We start from the raw sequence: 16,452 nt of genomic DNA on the forward strand, positions 1-16,452 counted from the left end.
ACAAAATTATATCCTTTAGATTATATTTTCAGAATTATCTTCACCGTTAGATTTTGTTTTTTCTCCTATAAAAATTTGATGACGTCAGCGGTTAACAAAAAATGAGTTTATTATTATATATAAATTATATCATAGCCTAAACATTGTTATGTACATATTTTTAAATGTCGATATATTGTGGATTTGGTCTTAATTTCTGTAAAATAAAATTACTTCATTGTTTTATATAAACAACTCTATGGAAGCCTTCTTAATATCTACCTCCTATCCTTTTCATTTAAGTCAATCATGTTTAATTTTATCTTTAGAGCAGCTAACGTTAAAGCTGACTCTGTTGCCAAACATGTTTTATGGGCTTTTTTAGACCAAGTTTAAAAGTTTAATGAAATTAGTTTGAACAAAAAAAAAACTCTATTATTGCAGTTTTCCAACTTGTTGCTTAGATTCAGGTCTCACAATCAAGAAATCAAGAACGGTTAGATCTGTAAAAGCCGGAAAACCGGACTGACATAAACGATAAAATAAGAAACGATGTTAAGGAAATATACGAATGTAAAGACGAATACAAGAACGATAAGAAATCGTATTCGCAAAGAGACATGGAGTCGAGATATGATCTCTTTCCTTAACTCAAAATATTCGCTCCGTTAGTGAGACGGAACTGTACGAATATAGAGTCCCAGGATAAAACCATGGCAGACGAATCACGCCTCACTCGTGATCGCCCTATCGAACTATAAACTCTACGAAACACTCTCGCAGAATAGACTTACGCAGAGGGATTTTTGCTGGTTGATTTCGATACCGAAAAAGTTCAAGAAAATGAGAAGAGGAGAGTCCGTATTTAAAGAGAAGACTAGGAGCGGTTTTTCGAAACTGTTGCGAACGTTTTTCCGAAAATCTCGCAAAGATCTCGGAGTAGAACGTTGAGCAGCTTTCTCCGCAAGTTTCTCTCTTGTTGACTCGTTCTGATCCATTTTGAACGGATAAACTTCGTGTTGTTTTTAAACGAACTACATGTCTTTTTAGAAATAAAATGGCAAAGCGTTGAGCTTAAATTAGTCCACCCAAACCCAAGCCGAACCGGCCGGACGGCGGCGGCGCGCGCGTGGGGACCCTTTCTCTCTCACCAAGCCGTTGAAGCTCTCATAGTGAGAAAGTATATTTATATCACTCCAATTCTCTCCTCTTGGCCGATGTGAGACTCTTCCCCTTAACCATATTTCATTTAATTGACATTCATTTGGGGTCATAACATCTGAGGCCCAATGTCATTTGTATCTAATCTATTAAAACTAAAGTACAATTGGAAATTAACCCTTAATTCACTTCTTTAATTACATTTTGTGCCATCGTCATTAACTGTAGTTCTTTACTAAATAATTTGTCTTTCGCGTTTTTTACCAGCCCAACTCAAAGACCACTATAATTAATCATTTATTTGAACCTCAGACCAGGCTACAACTCGGTTGACTTTACCGCAGCTACTGCATTTTTTCATTCCTTTGATATTTTAACATTATAAAATACATTCTGTAACTTAAAACACAAAAGCATTACCAAACCTACGTGTAATTAACATTAAGTACATTTAGCATACAATTGCATATTATAAATGTGACTCGGTTTACATCCAATTGTGAAATTTAGTTCCGGTTTAGTGTTAAGTTATAAAAATACGAACTTGCATGGAGTTTTATTTTACTAAGTGTACTGCATGTAATATCTTTGTAGTTACAAAATATTCCTAAAATCAATCAACTACCTATTAACTTAACTTAACAAGAACCTAATTTTCAGCTACCACATTAACCACAAATAGATCACCAAATATTTATTTTCCATATAGTATCACATAGATAGAAAATAAATAATGAATAATTCAAAGAGTTTTGTTCGCTTTTTATGATATTCTTCGCTATTAAAAGAGAAGTACAATTTATGTACAATAAAAAGTCATACTAAGTCTATTTCATAAAGATATTTTTTCATATATATAATTTACTTAAATAATTTTATTTTAAATATAGAAATTTGTTATAATAAATATATACATTAATATAAATAACATATATAATTTGATAAAATTTATCTAATCTATTAAAACTAAAGTACAATTGGAAATTAACCCTTAATTCACTTCTTTAATTACATTTTGTGCCATCGTCATTAACTGTAGTTCTTTACTAAATAATTCGTCTTTCGCGTTTTTTACCAGCCCAACTCAAAGACCACTATAATTAATCATTTATTTGAACCTCAGACCAGGCTACAACTCGGTTGACTTTACCGCAGCTACTGCATTTTTTCATTCCTTTGATATTTTAACATTATAAAATACATTCTGTAACTTAAAACACAAAAGCATTACCAAACCTACGTGTAATTAACATTAAGTACATTTAGCATACAATTGCATATTATAAATGTGACTCGGTTTACATCCAATTGTGAAATTTAGTTCCGGTTTAGTGTTAAGTTATAAAAATACGAACTTGCATGGAGTTTTATTTTACTAAGTGTACTGCATGTAATATCTTTGTAGTTACAAAATATTCCTAAAATCAATCAACTACCTATTAACTTAACTTAACAAGAACCTAATTTTCAGCTACCACATTAACCACAAATAGATCACCAAATATTTATTTTCCATATAGTATCACATAGATAGAAAATAAATAATGAATAATTCAAAGAGTTTTGTTCGCTTTTTATGATATTCTTCGCTATTAAAAGAGAAGTACAATTTATATACAATAAAAAGTCATACTAAGTCTATTTCATAAAGATATTTTTTCATATATATAATTTACTTAAATAATTTTATTTTAAATATAGAAATTTGTTATAATAAATATATACATTAATATAAATAACATATATAATTTGATAAAATTTATTCTATTAAAACTGAAGTACAAAATAATAGTTGCCTAATTTTATGTGATTTCTTACATATTTTCATTCCTTTTAAACTAATTCTAACCACTTTAATTTATTATATTTTCTAATTAATTCGACTTCATTTATTATAGAATTATAAGATATAACTATTATATCTAGGGATGGGCGTTCGGGTACCCATTCGGGTTCGGTTTGAATCTATCCGAGTTTCGGATTTTCGGGGTCAAAGATTTCAGCCACATTCGGATATTTCTAAGTTTCAGTTCGGTTCGGATCGGATCTTTGCGGATTCGGTTCGGGTTCGGATAACCCATTAAAATTTTTTTCAAATTTTCAAATTCATTATATACTTTAAATTTCTCAAAATCTATAAACAAAATATTATATTACATATAAATTTGAATAACATATGTCAAAATACCTAAACTTAACGTATAATTTGATTTGGTTTGAATATTTGGATAGATAATCAATAAATATTTCATATATTTTGGCAATTTGAGTATATTTTAACTATTTTAGACATCTACCTTTGACTATTTGTATATATTTTTAAATATTTTGGACAATTTAAAAATATTTTATATATTTTGGATGTTTTTAACAGACATTAAATCTAAAATATATTTATATAAGGGGTATAGAAATCAATTTCAGATACATTCAGGTACCTGAAACACTTCAGTTCGGGACGGGTTTGGTTCCGGTTCTTTAGATACTAAAATTTTGAACCCATTCGGATATTTAATCAATTTCGGTTCGGGTTCGGTACTACTTTTTCGGGTCAGGTTCAGTTCTTCGAATTCGATTTTTTTGCTCAACCCTAATTATATCTTTTACATTTATTTTTTCACTTTTCCAAACTACTTTATTAATTTCATTTACTATAATTTGACATAATTTATTTTTCATATTAACCATAATAATTTCACAAATTTGAATGAAGTTACTCCATTTCGTGACAAAAATTCAAACCGGTTAACAAATAATTGTTTTATGTGTTTACATAATTAGTTAGGCAGGAATATTCAGAGTACATATCAGTTTTTGGGTATTGATTTTAGATTTTAAAATTAAACTCTGTTTAGATATAATAAAGTTTTCGGACTGGGTTCGGATCAGATTCTTACAGGTCCTTGAAGGTTCGTAGGAACCTAACATTAGACAAATAATCCATATATTTAAAAAGTCACTAAACAATTTATAAAAATACATCTAACATCCGCGCGGGCGCGCGGGTCAAGCTCTAGTTCGCATTATTAATAAAAGCCTAATGGCTATTATTGTATCTAACAAGATCCACAAATTCTACATTTTATTTAATAAGTAAAGTGACAAGTAGAGAAACGAGATTAGATTCTGTCACTTGAGAGTTCGTTCCTCTGCATCCATAATTAATAAAGAAAAGACCAAACAAACAAAAATCATATTCCAAGGGTATTTTCGTAAACAAACAAAACCCTCACAAGCCTCGTTTTATAAAAACGATTCACGTTCACAAACTCATTCATCATCTCTCTCTCATTTCTCTCTCTCTCATCTAACCATGGCGGCGGCAACATCGTCTTCTCCGATCTCCTTAACCGCTAAACCTTCTTCCAAATCCCCTCTACCCATTTCCAGATTCTCCCTTCCCTTCTCCTTAACCCCACAGAAACCCTCCTCCCGTCTCCACCGTCCTCTCGCCATCTCCGCCGTTCTCAACTCACCCGTCAATGTCGCACCTGAAAAAACCGACAAGATCAAGACTTTCATCTCCCGCTACGCTCCCGACGAGCCCCGCAAGGGTGCTGATATCCTCGTGGAAGCCCTCGAGCGTCAAGGCGTCGAAACCGTCTTCGCTTATCCCGGAGGTGCTTCCATGGAGATCCACCAAGCCTTGACTCGCTCCTCCACCATCCGTAACGTCCTCCCCCGTCACGAACAAGGAGGAGTCTTCGCCGCCGAGGGTTACGCTCGTTCCTCCGGCAAACCGGGAATCTGCATAGCCACTTCGGGTCCCGGAGCTACCAACCTCGTCAGCGGGTTAGCCGACGCGATGCTTGACAGTGTTCCTCTCGTCGCCATCACAGGACAGGTCCCTCGCCGGATGATCGGTACTGACGCGTTCCAAGAGACGCCAATCGTTGAGGTAACGAGGTCTATTACGAAACATAACTATCTGGTGATGGATGTTGATGACATACCTAGGATCGTTCAAGAAGCTTTCTTTCTAGCTACTTCCGGTAGACCCGGACCGGTTTTGGTTGATGTTCCTAAGGATATTCAGCAGCAGCTTGCGATTCCTAACTGGGATCAACCTATGCGCTTGCCTGGCTACATGTCTAGGCTGCCTCAGCCACCGGAAGTTTCTCAGTTAGGTCAGATCGTTAGGTTGATCTCGGAGTCTAAGAGGCCTGTTTTGTACGTTGGTGGTGGAAGCTTGAACTCGAGTGAAGAACTGGGGAGATTTGTCGAGCTTACTGGGATCCCTGTTGCGAGTACGTTGATGGGGCTTGGCTCTTATCCTTGTAACGATGACTTGTCCCTGCAGATGCTTGGCATGCACGGGACTGTGTATGCTAACTACGCTGTGGAGCATAGTGATTTGTTGCTGGCGTTTGGTGTTAGGTTTGATGACCGTGTCACGGGAAAGCTCGAGGCGTTTGCGAGCAGGGCTAAGATTGTGCACATAGACATTGATTCTGCTGAGATTGGGAAGAATAAGACACCTCACGTGTCTGTGTGTGGTGATGTAAAGCTGGCTTTGCAAGGGATGAACAAGGTTCTTGAGAACCGGGCGGAGGAGCTCAAGCTTGATTTCGGTGTTTGGAGGAGTGAGTTGAGCGAGCAGAAACAGAAGTTCCCGTTGAGCTTCAAAACGTTTGGAGAAGCCATTCCTCCGCAGTACGCGATTCAGGTCCTAGACGAGCTAACCCAAGGGAAGGCAATTATCAGTACTGGTGTTGGACAGCATCAGATGTGGGCGGCGCAGTTTTACAAGTACAGGAAGCCGAGGCAGTGGCTGTCGTCCTCAGGACTCGGAGCTATGGGTTTCGGACTTCCTGCTGCGATTGGAGCGTCTGTGGCGAACCCTGATGCGATTGTTGTGGACATTGACGGTGATGGAAGCTTCATAATGAACGTTCAAGAGCTGGCCACAATCCGTGTAGAGAATCTTCCTGTGAAGATACTCTTGTTAAACAACCAGCATCTTGGGATGGTCATGCAATGGGAAGATCGGTTCTACAAAGCTAACAGAGCTCACACTTATCTCGGGGACCCGGCAAGGGAGAACGAGATCTTCCCTAACATGCTGCAGTTTGCAGGAGCTTGCGGGATTCCAGCTGCGAGAGTGACGAAGAAAGAAGAACTCCGAGAAGCTATTCAGACAATGCTGGATACACCTGGACCGTACCTGTTGGATGTCATCTGTCCGCACCAAGAACATGTGTTACCGATGATCCCAAGTGGTGGCACTTTCAAAGATGTAATAACCGAAGGGGATGGTCGCACTAAGTACTGAGAGATGAAGCTGGTGATCGATCATATGGTAAAAGACTTAGTTTCAGTTTTCAGTTTCTTTTGTGTGGTAATTTGGGTTTGTCAGTTGTTGTACTGCTTTTGGTTTGTTCCCAGATTTACTCGCTGTTGTTGTTTTGTTTCCTTTTTCTTTTATATATAAATAAACTGCTTGGGTTTTTTTACATAATGTTTGGGACTCAATGCAAGGAAATGCTACTAGACTGCGATTATCTACTAATCTTGCAAGGAAATTGCACTTTACATTGGGTGTGATTGTCATGTTCAATGATTCGGATTTAGATTAGGACTTAGTTTACAAAGATGCCAGTTTCACTGTGTTCATACCTCATATTTTCAGTTTTGTAGCCGATGAAAGTTCAGATTTCACACACTATATTTTATATGTTTGATCGATGTTGTATGCTCTTAAACATTTCTATCTTTCGTTTTATCATATTATCCATCACACTCTTTAATATGATGTAAATTGCTTCTTCTCTAAGCTACACCAGTCGTAAGCAACATACGAAGAAGCTTTTTGAAAACATCTTTTATTCTCTCATCACACTTTGTGCATGTGTCAATAACATGTCAACTTCATCTGTGTTGAAATAAACATTCGGTTCATTGTAACAACAATAATTTCTGTCGTTTTTTTTATGAACACAATAATTTTTCTGTCTTACACCTATGTAACACATGTTCTTTTCTTTCATTATCCCCATTTTTATTTAAGTGCGACAGTTCAAACCCATTAACAGATCAAACAACCAAACCACATACAGCAGTTTCACATCAGATAAACTTTAACACGCGAAGGAATGCATTCTTGACGTCAAGCTGATGTATGGGCCAATCTCTCGCAAGACTTACATCAAGAACATCACGAATTGTAGCCGGTTTCACCACTGGTGCGAAGGTGTCTGTGTAGTCTATGCCTTCCTCTTGGGACTTTCCATTTGCAACCAGGCGTGCTCTATGGCGTTTAGGCTTGCCTTCTGCATCAAGCTTATGTTTATAGAGCCACATACAACAAATAATATTAGTATTAGTAGGCTTTGGAGCAAGATCCCAAGTCTTAGCCTTATCAAAAGCATCCATTTCTACAGTCATTGCAGGTGTCCAGTTTGGATCTTTTAAAGCATTTATATGGCTAGTAGGCAAAGGTGAAACAGAGGAAAGAAGAGAAAACTGTTTCTTAGCTATTCGAACACCTGTTTGACTACGAGTCTGCATTGAGTGATGTATAGGCTGCTCAGGCCAGTTCACATTTGCATTGACTGGTGCCGAAACAGAGGAAGCTGAAGCAGAGGCAGTGTTTGAGGTTGAAGCAGCTACAGCCGGCGTTGCGACAGGAGAGGAACCTTGCAAAATTGTTTTGAAAATAGGAGAAGGTTCGTCATTGTCTCCTAAATAATGATAAGTTGCCAGAGTGCCTTTAGGTGAAGCAGCAGGAAAAATAGATTCATCAAAATAGACTTGTCTACAAATGATGATCTTGTTGGTTTTGAGATCCATGCACCGATAACCTTTTTGGGGTACCCAAGAAAGAGGCACGGTGTGGATCTAGGCGCCAACTTGTGAAGGTGAGAGTGATTCAAATTTGGAAAGCAAAGACACCCAAATACCTTAAGATGGTCATAAGTAGGTGGTTTATGGAAGAGAAGAGTGAAAGGAATTTGGCTTTTTATAGCAACAGACGGAAGAATGTTCAGGATGTGCCCGCGACATGTAAGGCTTCCACCCAATACGCCGGCGCCATGTGAGCTTGAAATAACAAGGACCGGATTGCATTGTTAATGGTTCTGATCATCCTCTCCGATTTGCCATTTTGCTGGCATCCTCTCCGATTTGCCATTTTGCTGGGAGGTATGAGGGCATGAGAACCGCATTTTGATTCATTTGTCATCGCAAAACTCATGAAAACTTATATTATCGTATTCACCTCCATTGTCACATTGCACATCCTGAATATGAGCCTGAAATTGGTTTTCTACATAGTTAGAAAAGTGTTTAAACTTTGAGAAAACCTCACTTTTCCGTCTGAGAGGATACACCCATAAGAAGTGAGTATGATCATCAAGAAAGTATCGAATGTTTGTGTTAGAAGAAATATGCGAGGTTCAGACATCCGAATGTATTAACTCAAATGGTATAGAAGCATAAGAGTTTGAATCTCTGAAAGGTAATTTTATGTGTTTTCCCAACTGACAAGCTTTGCAAGAACTCGCAAGTTTGTCTTTATTACAAAAAATAGAATCTGAAATAGCTAAAGAGCGCAAAGAAGAATTATTGATGTGCGCAAGCCTCTTAAGCCAGAGGTCTGGTGAAAAAGAAAGCAAAGCGGAAGATGTGGGTGTTGGATTTGAGTGTGATGATGGAAGCGAGTAAAGATCACCAGGGCTGTTACTGCGAAGAAGTGTTGTAGTGCTGTCGGTTGTTATTGTAACGACCCCGTCCTCTGTTTCCATTGCGACGACCCCCGCGATTATTGTTGTAGTTGTTGTTCTGACGTGGTTGCTGAGTGGGCGGTTTCTTGTCTTGATCCTCCGTGACTGCAAGGACCGTGGAGGAGAAAGATGAATTATCTTTTGTCATTGTAGTAGTCTTGTCGAACTTGAGAATTCACTTTTCTTCCATCTCCAGCATGGATTGAGCCGCCTCAAAGGTAGGAAATGGATCACGATGCTTGATGACGTTAAGGATATTGTCAAAGTGATCGATGAGACCATTAAGCATGTACATTACTAATGTACGATCCACAATCGGGGCATCGAGATTTGCTAGAAGATCGGAAAAGGACTTGAGTTTTTGACAGTATGCTTGAATTGTCATGTCACCGATCTCCAATGTCCGAAGCTTGTTATCAGTCTGTATGGCTCTTGCTTCCTTGTTGTTGCGGAATTGATTTTCAACACGTAACCATATGTCTCGAGATGTACCGCCTGGTTTGAATGAACTGCAAAATAGCTTAGGCACTAACGTTCCATAGAGCCTGAGCTTCACGAGACTGTCTTTCTTGAGCCAGGGGACATCATCGTCGTTGGCAGGAGTAGAGGTGCCGTCGAGATGTCCTAAAACATCAAAGGCATGACAATGAGTTTGGAACAACTCCCGCTTGGCGTCGTAGTTGTGATCTTCCAAATCAAGGATTAGCGGAATGTGGGTTTTGATATTTGTAACCCCAAACGTTCGTTCAACGGGATGAGGATTTGCAGCCATTGAAAGATGAGAAGAGAAATAAGTAAAGAGATTAGAAGAGAAAGAGAGAGCGAAGAGAACTGGTTCAGGAGCAAAGAGGCTCTGATACCATGTAATTTGATGAAATTCCCTTGAGGGATACGATCTTATTCACATGCCTTTAATAGCCAAGTCTGTTACAGAATATTAGGAGAATATCCTTGTACAATATCTAAACTATACAGATTTGTTAGTAACCGAATATCTACATTCTATCAGACACACCCCTATGTCATCACATTTCATTCTCTCCTTGCTTAAATGGTCAGAGTCTTATACAAACCATAATTCCTAGTGACATTGTAATGGCCCGATCCTCCACGTCCGACCGGGGTTATGAAAGGGTGTTATGGACACATATCTACTCGTTTAGACAACCCTACGTGTCCCGTTACTGGTCCCAAGAGTAGATGGACGCATAACCTTCTGTGAAATACTGTCACACCCGTATCCATATACTTCTACTTACAGTCATGCGCACATAGAAATGGAAAGGGAAGGCCTGAGTAAATGGGTTACTCAGTGAAGTGACTATAGACCAGCCTGCCCGCATGACACTCTACACTACTCTATGCGGGAACCATGACTGACTAGCCACTACAATCAATCAAATGCATTCTTAACATTTCATAACATCATCATTCTACGCATTTCTACCAACCTAGCCCATTCTGTTAAGACACATCCTTACTGATGGCTTCAAAATAATCATCTAATGTTCTTTAAAATCTTCGCTCGACTGACACATGGTAAAATTGTGAAATCAAATGTCCGTTGAGGCGATCCAACCGGCTTGTCACCGCATCAATCCTCTCACACTCATAAATGACCCCACGTACCACAATCATAACATCTCTTACTTAAATCCCAAATCGAGTCTCCAAAAGCGTTCTCATCCTCAGATTCCTTTCATCTCGTATGCATTTTCATAACACAACCACTCTTGTCGGCTTAATCCTCTGATGGTCATGTACCTCTTCTATCCTTTCATAAAGTAGCTCATCAACAACAATTATATCTGCTAAACGGTTTTCTGGATCATCTTAGGCTCTAGATTTTGATCTCCCCCACTTTGGTCTAACATAAGGGGTCCAACATGGTTGCTCATACAAGTCTCATAGGGGATATCCATTTGCTCGAGTCATAGCTAATGTCTTGCATGGGTTCAACTAATATCAGATTCATTAACCAACTTCCTCTCCAAGCTCAGCACACATGTATACCACATAGGTTGATTGACATGTCCTTGGCGACCCAACAACAAAAATCTATTGTTATCCTATTCCATTTGCATTCTGACACAGACAACTCTTGCATCAATCATAGACAGACTCACATCCCACCGTTCTCAACTAACAAGTCTAAACTGCTAAACTCCATCAAAAAACATCTTCATCCTTACCCATGGCAGTTCCTCTTCGAATTCTGATAAATCTGTTTGATGCCCACTATAATGACCATTGTAACCAATAAACTTGTCCGATGATCTCTTCCTTCACCGTTGCGTTGCATCCAACCACATTTCTGTTGATTAACTTAGCGAACACTTCATCTCACGAAACTTAACAAGCTACTCCCAAGTACCATCACACTCCTCATGTCGAATAAAATATTGCATCTTCGATCATCACTACCGCATGTGTATCTTGATACTCTTGAGGCACCTATGCGCTATGCCCTATAAAACTGTGACGATTACCTTTTAAACTGCATAAATAATTACTAATAATAAATCATTTATACATATATAATTTACAATTCATAAGTTATAATAATCATCTTAGATTAAATGAGAAGTCACTTACGTGACTTTTTCTTATGTGTCACTTACTTGTGAAATCTTATGAACATTTTAAAATTTGATTGGTTGATGATTTTTAATTTTTATTTATTGTAATAAGATCTAAACATTTAAGGTAAGTCTAGAATCAATATACATCACTTGTCAAATAATGTTAAAAATATTTCAAATAATAACTTATGGTAACTAATTTTTGAAGTTATAGAAAGGCTAATAATGTTTGATCAATTATTTTTAATATTTATAAACTATATAATATAGCGAACAAAAAAATTTATATAAAAATAAATATAATAATTTTATATTTTACATAATGAATTATATTCATATATAATTATATAATGACTTTAAAATTATATCAGGTCCACGCATGCTTTATAAATCATTAATAATGTTTTCTAAGACTTAAAACTCATTTATAATCTATTGCAAAATCAATTTATCTGAATTTAAAAATAATTTATAAAATTACAAAAATCATTTATAAAAATGTAAATTATTTATTTAAAAAGAAGTCACTTAAGTGACACTTGCTTATGTGTTCATCATTGGTGAAGTCTTTAACATTTGTTATAATTTAGTTGGTCGCTGATTTCTAATTTTTATTTATTTTAGTTTGATTTAAAAAATAAATATTAAATCCAGAACAAATTAATATCACTTGCCAAATATCTAATAATATTACAAATGGTGATTTATGGTAACTAATTATTGAAATTATAGAAAGAGTTATGATGTTTGATTAATTATTTTTATATTTATAAACTATATAAATAAATAAAAAATATATAAGTGAATATTATAATTTTATATTTTACATTAAAAATTATATTAATATATAGTATATAATAACTATAGTGTATTATATAATTCATACAAGCCCTACACGTCATTTATATTAATTCAATAACATTTAAAATTAATTATGATGATTTAAATATTATTTTATCAGAAATTTTAAATTATTTATAAGAACTTATAAATTATTTATTAGATAAAAGTAGAAAAATAAACAACGATTAGAAACTTACAATAGAAAAATGTTATGTATTCAATTAAAAACAAAATAAAATAAATGTGATAATTAGATGTCAATATAAATGTGTGATTATAGCAATGTACACTGAAGAATATATATGTTAATCGTTCAATATATAAGCTTTAAAGACATATGAGAATTTTGCAATTATAAAATATTTTGTGTTTAAGTCAAAGAGACCATAATGTAGTAGATAAGATAATGTGAAGGTTGAAAAAATATTTTAAAATTGATTTTTTTGGTTCACTGATTATTGATTGTATTGTTTGTGTTATTATTTAGGGGGAGATTGAGATATTTGGCAAAACAATATGTAAGGAAATTAGGAAAAAATTAGCATATTGTGTTAAATGTGATAAAAAAAAAAGAAATTATAATGAGATAAATAAGAAGATACAAAATAAGACAAATACGAAGAAAATGTATAATATGCATTGGAGAAGTTAATTTGATAATTGCATATGTAATTCCACAAATATTTGTTATTACTAAATACTCATTATTTATTTTGTATTAAACTTATGAAAACTTTGCAACTCGGAATTATTGTGCATCAAAGTTAAAGGGGGTGATATATAAGTTAATGTCATGATATATAAATGCTTTAAAATATATTTTACTTCCACTGATCATGAGGTCGTTAATAATTTGATCTAACTCATGTAAAATAAATAAATTTAGCAACTTAGATTAATATTTTGAATTATCACTAAATTTAACGTTTCTAAAATTAGAATACTGAATTTTTATTTTGAGTTAAAAATTATCTTTTTATATTTCTAATCATTATTCAAAACTTATGGGCATGATATACATAATATATATATTCATACAATATTTAAATTTGCGAATTCGTAGACAATCACTTAGTTGATATATATTATAGTATATAATTTTATAAAAATAAACTTTGTGAAGAATAAGTTTTAATATAAAACATTACATATTTAATATATTGTTATAATTTATAAACGCATAAACCACCTAAATAATAATTTAGGCTCTGATTAGTCATTGTAGGCGTTAGGCGTTGAGTTACTGTCTGTTTAGCGCCTCACACTTCTTAGAACATGTACACTTACTGTGATCTACTGTTATATAGATTGTACAGTATCAAGCATATTATACTTGACTACCATCAACAGCACTGGTGCATCAATGTCTTCTCCGACAATGCAGTGTCCCTAGAATTACCACCAACCCATCTAACAACTTGTTTGGTCGTGAGGACGTCACACATATATCCCTGTTCATTTCACAGTAGAACCCTAGGTACGTAAATATTTCAATCACCATCTGTTCCTATTTATTACGAAGGGCATGATCCCCTTCCTAATCGTCGTAGGTTGTCGCGCATGTTTATTTCCTATAAAACAAAGAAGACTCCGCCAACAGAAAATATATTTGGTATTTCCAACTTTCCTTCTCATATCACCGCACTCTTTGGTATGATGTCAAGTGCTTCTTCTCCAAGCTACACCAGTACGTACAATACGAAGGAGCCTTTTGAAAATATCTTTATTGCCACATCACACTTCTTGTATGTGTCAAACTGTCAATAACATGTGAACTTCATTTATATGTTGAAACAAACTATAACGTCCCGACCACCATTGTTAATGGGCTTTCTGTGCCTGCTCAATCGGTCTGTAGACTCCATTACGTGCAAATGGACGGTAACTTATTTTTTTGAAAGATCATAAGCTTTGTTTTCTGGCTGAAATACCAATGAGTTCTCCTCTTGCTTTAGCTTCACTCGCACGATATCACAAATCATTTTTCGATAAGTAACGCATCCTTCCACTATTCCAATTAAAGCACACTTAACTCATGAGTTCTTTCTTGAGGAATGTGAGCCCATACAAGACTTGTAATGCCCTGACCTCCTAAGGCTAATGGCCTTCCAGACCCGATCACTCGGCCCGTGGGCCCATCCCTTGTGACGCGCGGTGAGCTAATTTTTTTGGAGGCTTATAATTCTTGTTTACTGACCATGTAATCATCACATGATTTCTCTATGTGATTTATCCTCATTTGCATGATATCGTGAATCCTTTCATGGTTATTCATCCTTCCACAACTCTAGATCAAGTACACACAATTCTAGAATTGTTTTGGATGACCAAAAACATAAATACACTTTGATGATATAGTCAATTTTTTTAACCTTTTCAAACGTGTACCACAAACAATTTTTTTGTATCAGCAACAACTTATAATGTACTAGGTTCTTGGCCGCGCTACGCGCAGATAATGTTTCAATTTTTTTTTGGAAATATAGATTATATTTTAAAATTTTGGTGTTTCAATCGATTAGAGGTGGAAACTATTATAATTTAATATTAAAATTATTTTGAAGTTGATAAATAAAAATAAAAATGGGTTTTTTGCAAAATTGACCTACAACTCAAAGTCAAACACAAAACTAACCTCCCTTTTTTTTTGGAAATTAGTTATGCCCTATTCACCCCACAAGTTCATATAATTAACGAAAATACTATCAATTTTTTTTTATTTTTTTTTTCGAAAATGACATTTTTACTCTCACACCCTCATCATCTTCAAGTAATTACAAGATTGCCATTGTCATCAATACCCTAACCACCATGAACAACCAATTTGAAGCTCTTAATGCTCCCAAAATCGATTTACCCTTCTTCTTTCTCCATTCTTATGAACTAAACACAACATCTCTCTCACTTTCTCTCCACATTAAGCTAAAAAAACCCAAGATTTTGATTCTACATTTTTTTATGGTTCATAGAGTCAAAGAAGCAAACGATTATGGGTGGGTCACTTTCGTTTAAGATTCTGTGTTCTTGTAGAAGTCTTATGTGTGCTAAGGAAGTTATCTCACCAATTTAAAGTATGAAATCGAGTTTCTTTCCAGTTCTGTTCGTCCAGACAACTTACAGGGCTGTAGACGACTTACCTGGAAGTCGTCTAGTCAACGCAGAGGTTATTTTTGCAATTGACTTTGAAATATGTTTTCTGAGACGACTGAAAGTTAAGTCGTCTGATTTTGTTTGGTTACAAAAAAATCTCCAAAGAACCTAGACGACTTAAATTTCAGTGGTCATAGGTTAGTTTTGCATTTGACTGGATTATTTCAGAAGTTTGACTTTCCCGGACGACTTACATTTCAGTCGTCTGGTGAAAATTGAAATATCAATATTTTATTAACACTAAACGACTTACAATTAAGTCGTTATAGGTTAGTTTTGCAATTGAAAAAAAAAACTTCAATATTTAATTATGCCCAGACGACTTACAATTCAGTCATCCGCCCGACGACTTACATGTAAGTCGTCCATGATTTTATTCCGAGATTCTGGTCAAACCTCGTAAATCTTGGACGACTTACAAGTAAGTCGTCTGACGGACGACTGAATTGTAAGTCGTCTATGTATAATTAAATATTGAAGTTTTTTTTTCCAATTGCAAAACTAACCTATGACGACTTAATTGTAAGTCGTCTAGTTTTAAAAAATATTGATATTTTAATTTTTACGAGACGACTGAAATGTAAGTCGTCCAAGAAAGTCAAACTTCTGAAATAATCTAGTCAAATGCAAAACTAACCTATGACGACTGAAATGTAAGTCGTCTAGCTTTTTTGAAGTTTTTTTTAACCAAACAAAAGTGGACGACATATTTTTCAGTCGTCTCAAATAAAAGATTTCACAGTCAATTGCAAAAATAACCTCTGCGTTGACCAGATGACTTATATTTTAGTCGTCTGGAATACTTAGATTGAAGTCGTCCGCGTCGACCTAAATGGACGACTTCTCTGTAAGTCTACTAGATGAATTTCGTGGATGTCGTCTACGTCAATGTTTAATAAACTTGCATTTTCTCTATAACTATAAAAACTTTTAAACATTTTCTTGTTAATTCATGTTTCTTAATGAATATTTGGGCTACTGAATGAAATTTATAACTTAATTGGTGATATTTATGA

General features: G+C 35.2%; 2 protein-coding genes across 2 annotated transcripts; one reads left to right on the forward strand and one right to left on the reverse strand.

Annotated features, from left to right (window-relative positions):
* Positions 1-4,309: 4,309 nt before the first annotated feature.
* LOC106353715 (acetolactate synthase 3, chloroplastic) lies at positions 4,310-6,598 on the forward strand. The gene has a single exon (XM_013793507.3). It carries the CDS (start codon positions 4,454-4,456, stop codon positions 6,410-6,412), a length of 1,959 nt encoding a protein of 652 aa, XP_013648961.2. The 5' UTR covers positions 4,310-4,453; the 3' UTR covers positions 6,413-6,598.
* A 2,438-nt stretch (positions 6,599-9,036) lies between these two features.
* On the reverse strand, positions 9,037-9,633 carry LOC125607870. Its single transcript, XM_048777355.1, has one exon. It carries the CDS (start codon positions 9,631-9,633, stop codon positions 9,037-9,039), a length of 597 nt encoding a protein of 198 aa, XP_048633312.1.
* Positions 9,634-16,452: the final 6,819 nt, after the last annotated feature.

The sequence above is a fragment of the Brassica napus genome, chromosome A1 (assembly GCF_020379485.1).
Source record: "Brassica napus cultivar Da-Ae chromosome A1, Da-Ae, whole genome shotgun sequence".
Classification (NCBI taxonomy): domain Eukaryota; kingdom Viridiplantae; phylum Streptophyta; class Magnoliopsida; order Brassicales; family Brassicaceae; genus Brassica; species Brassica napus.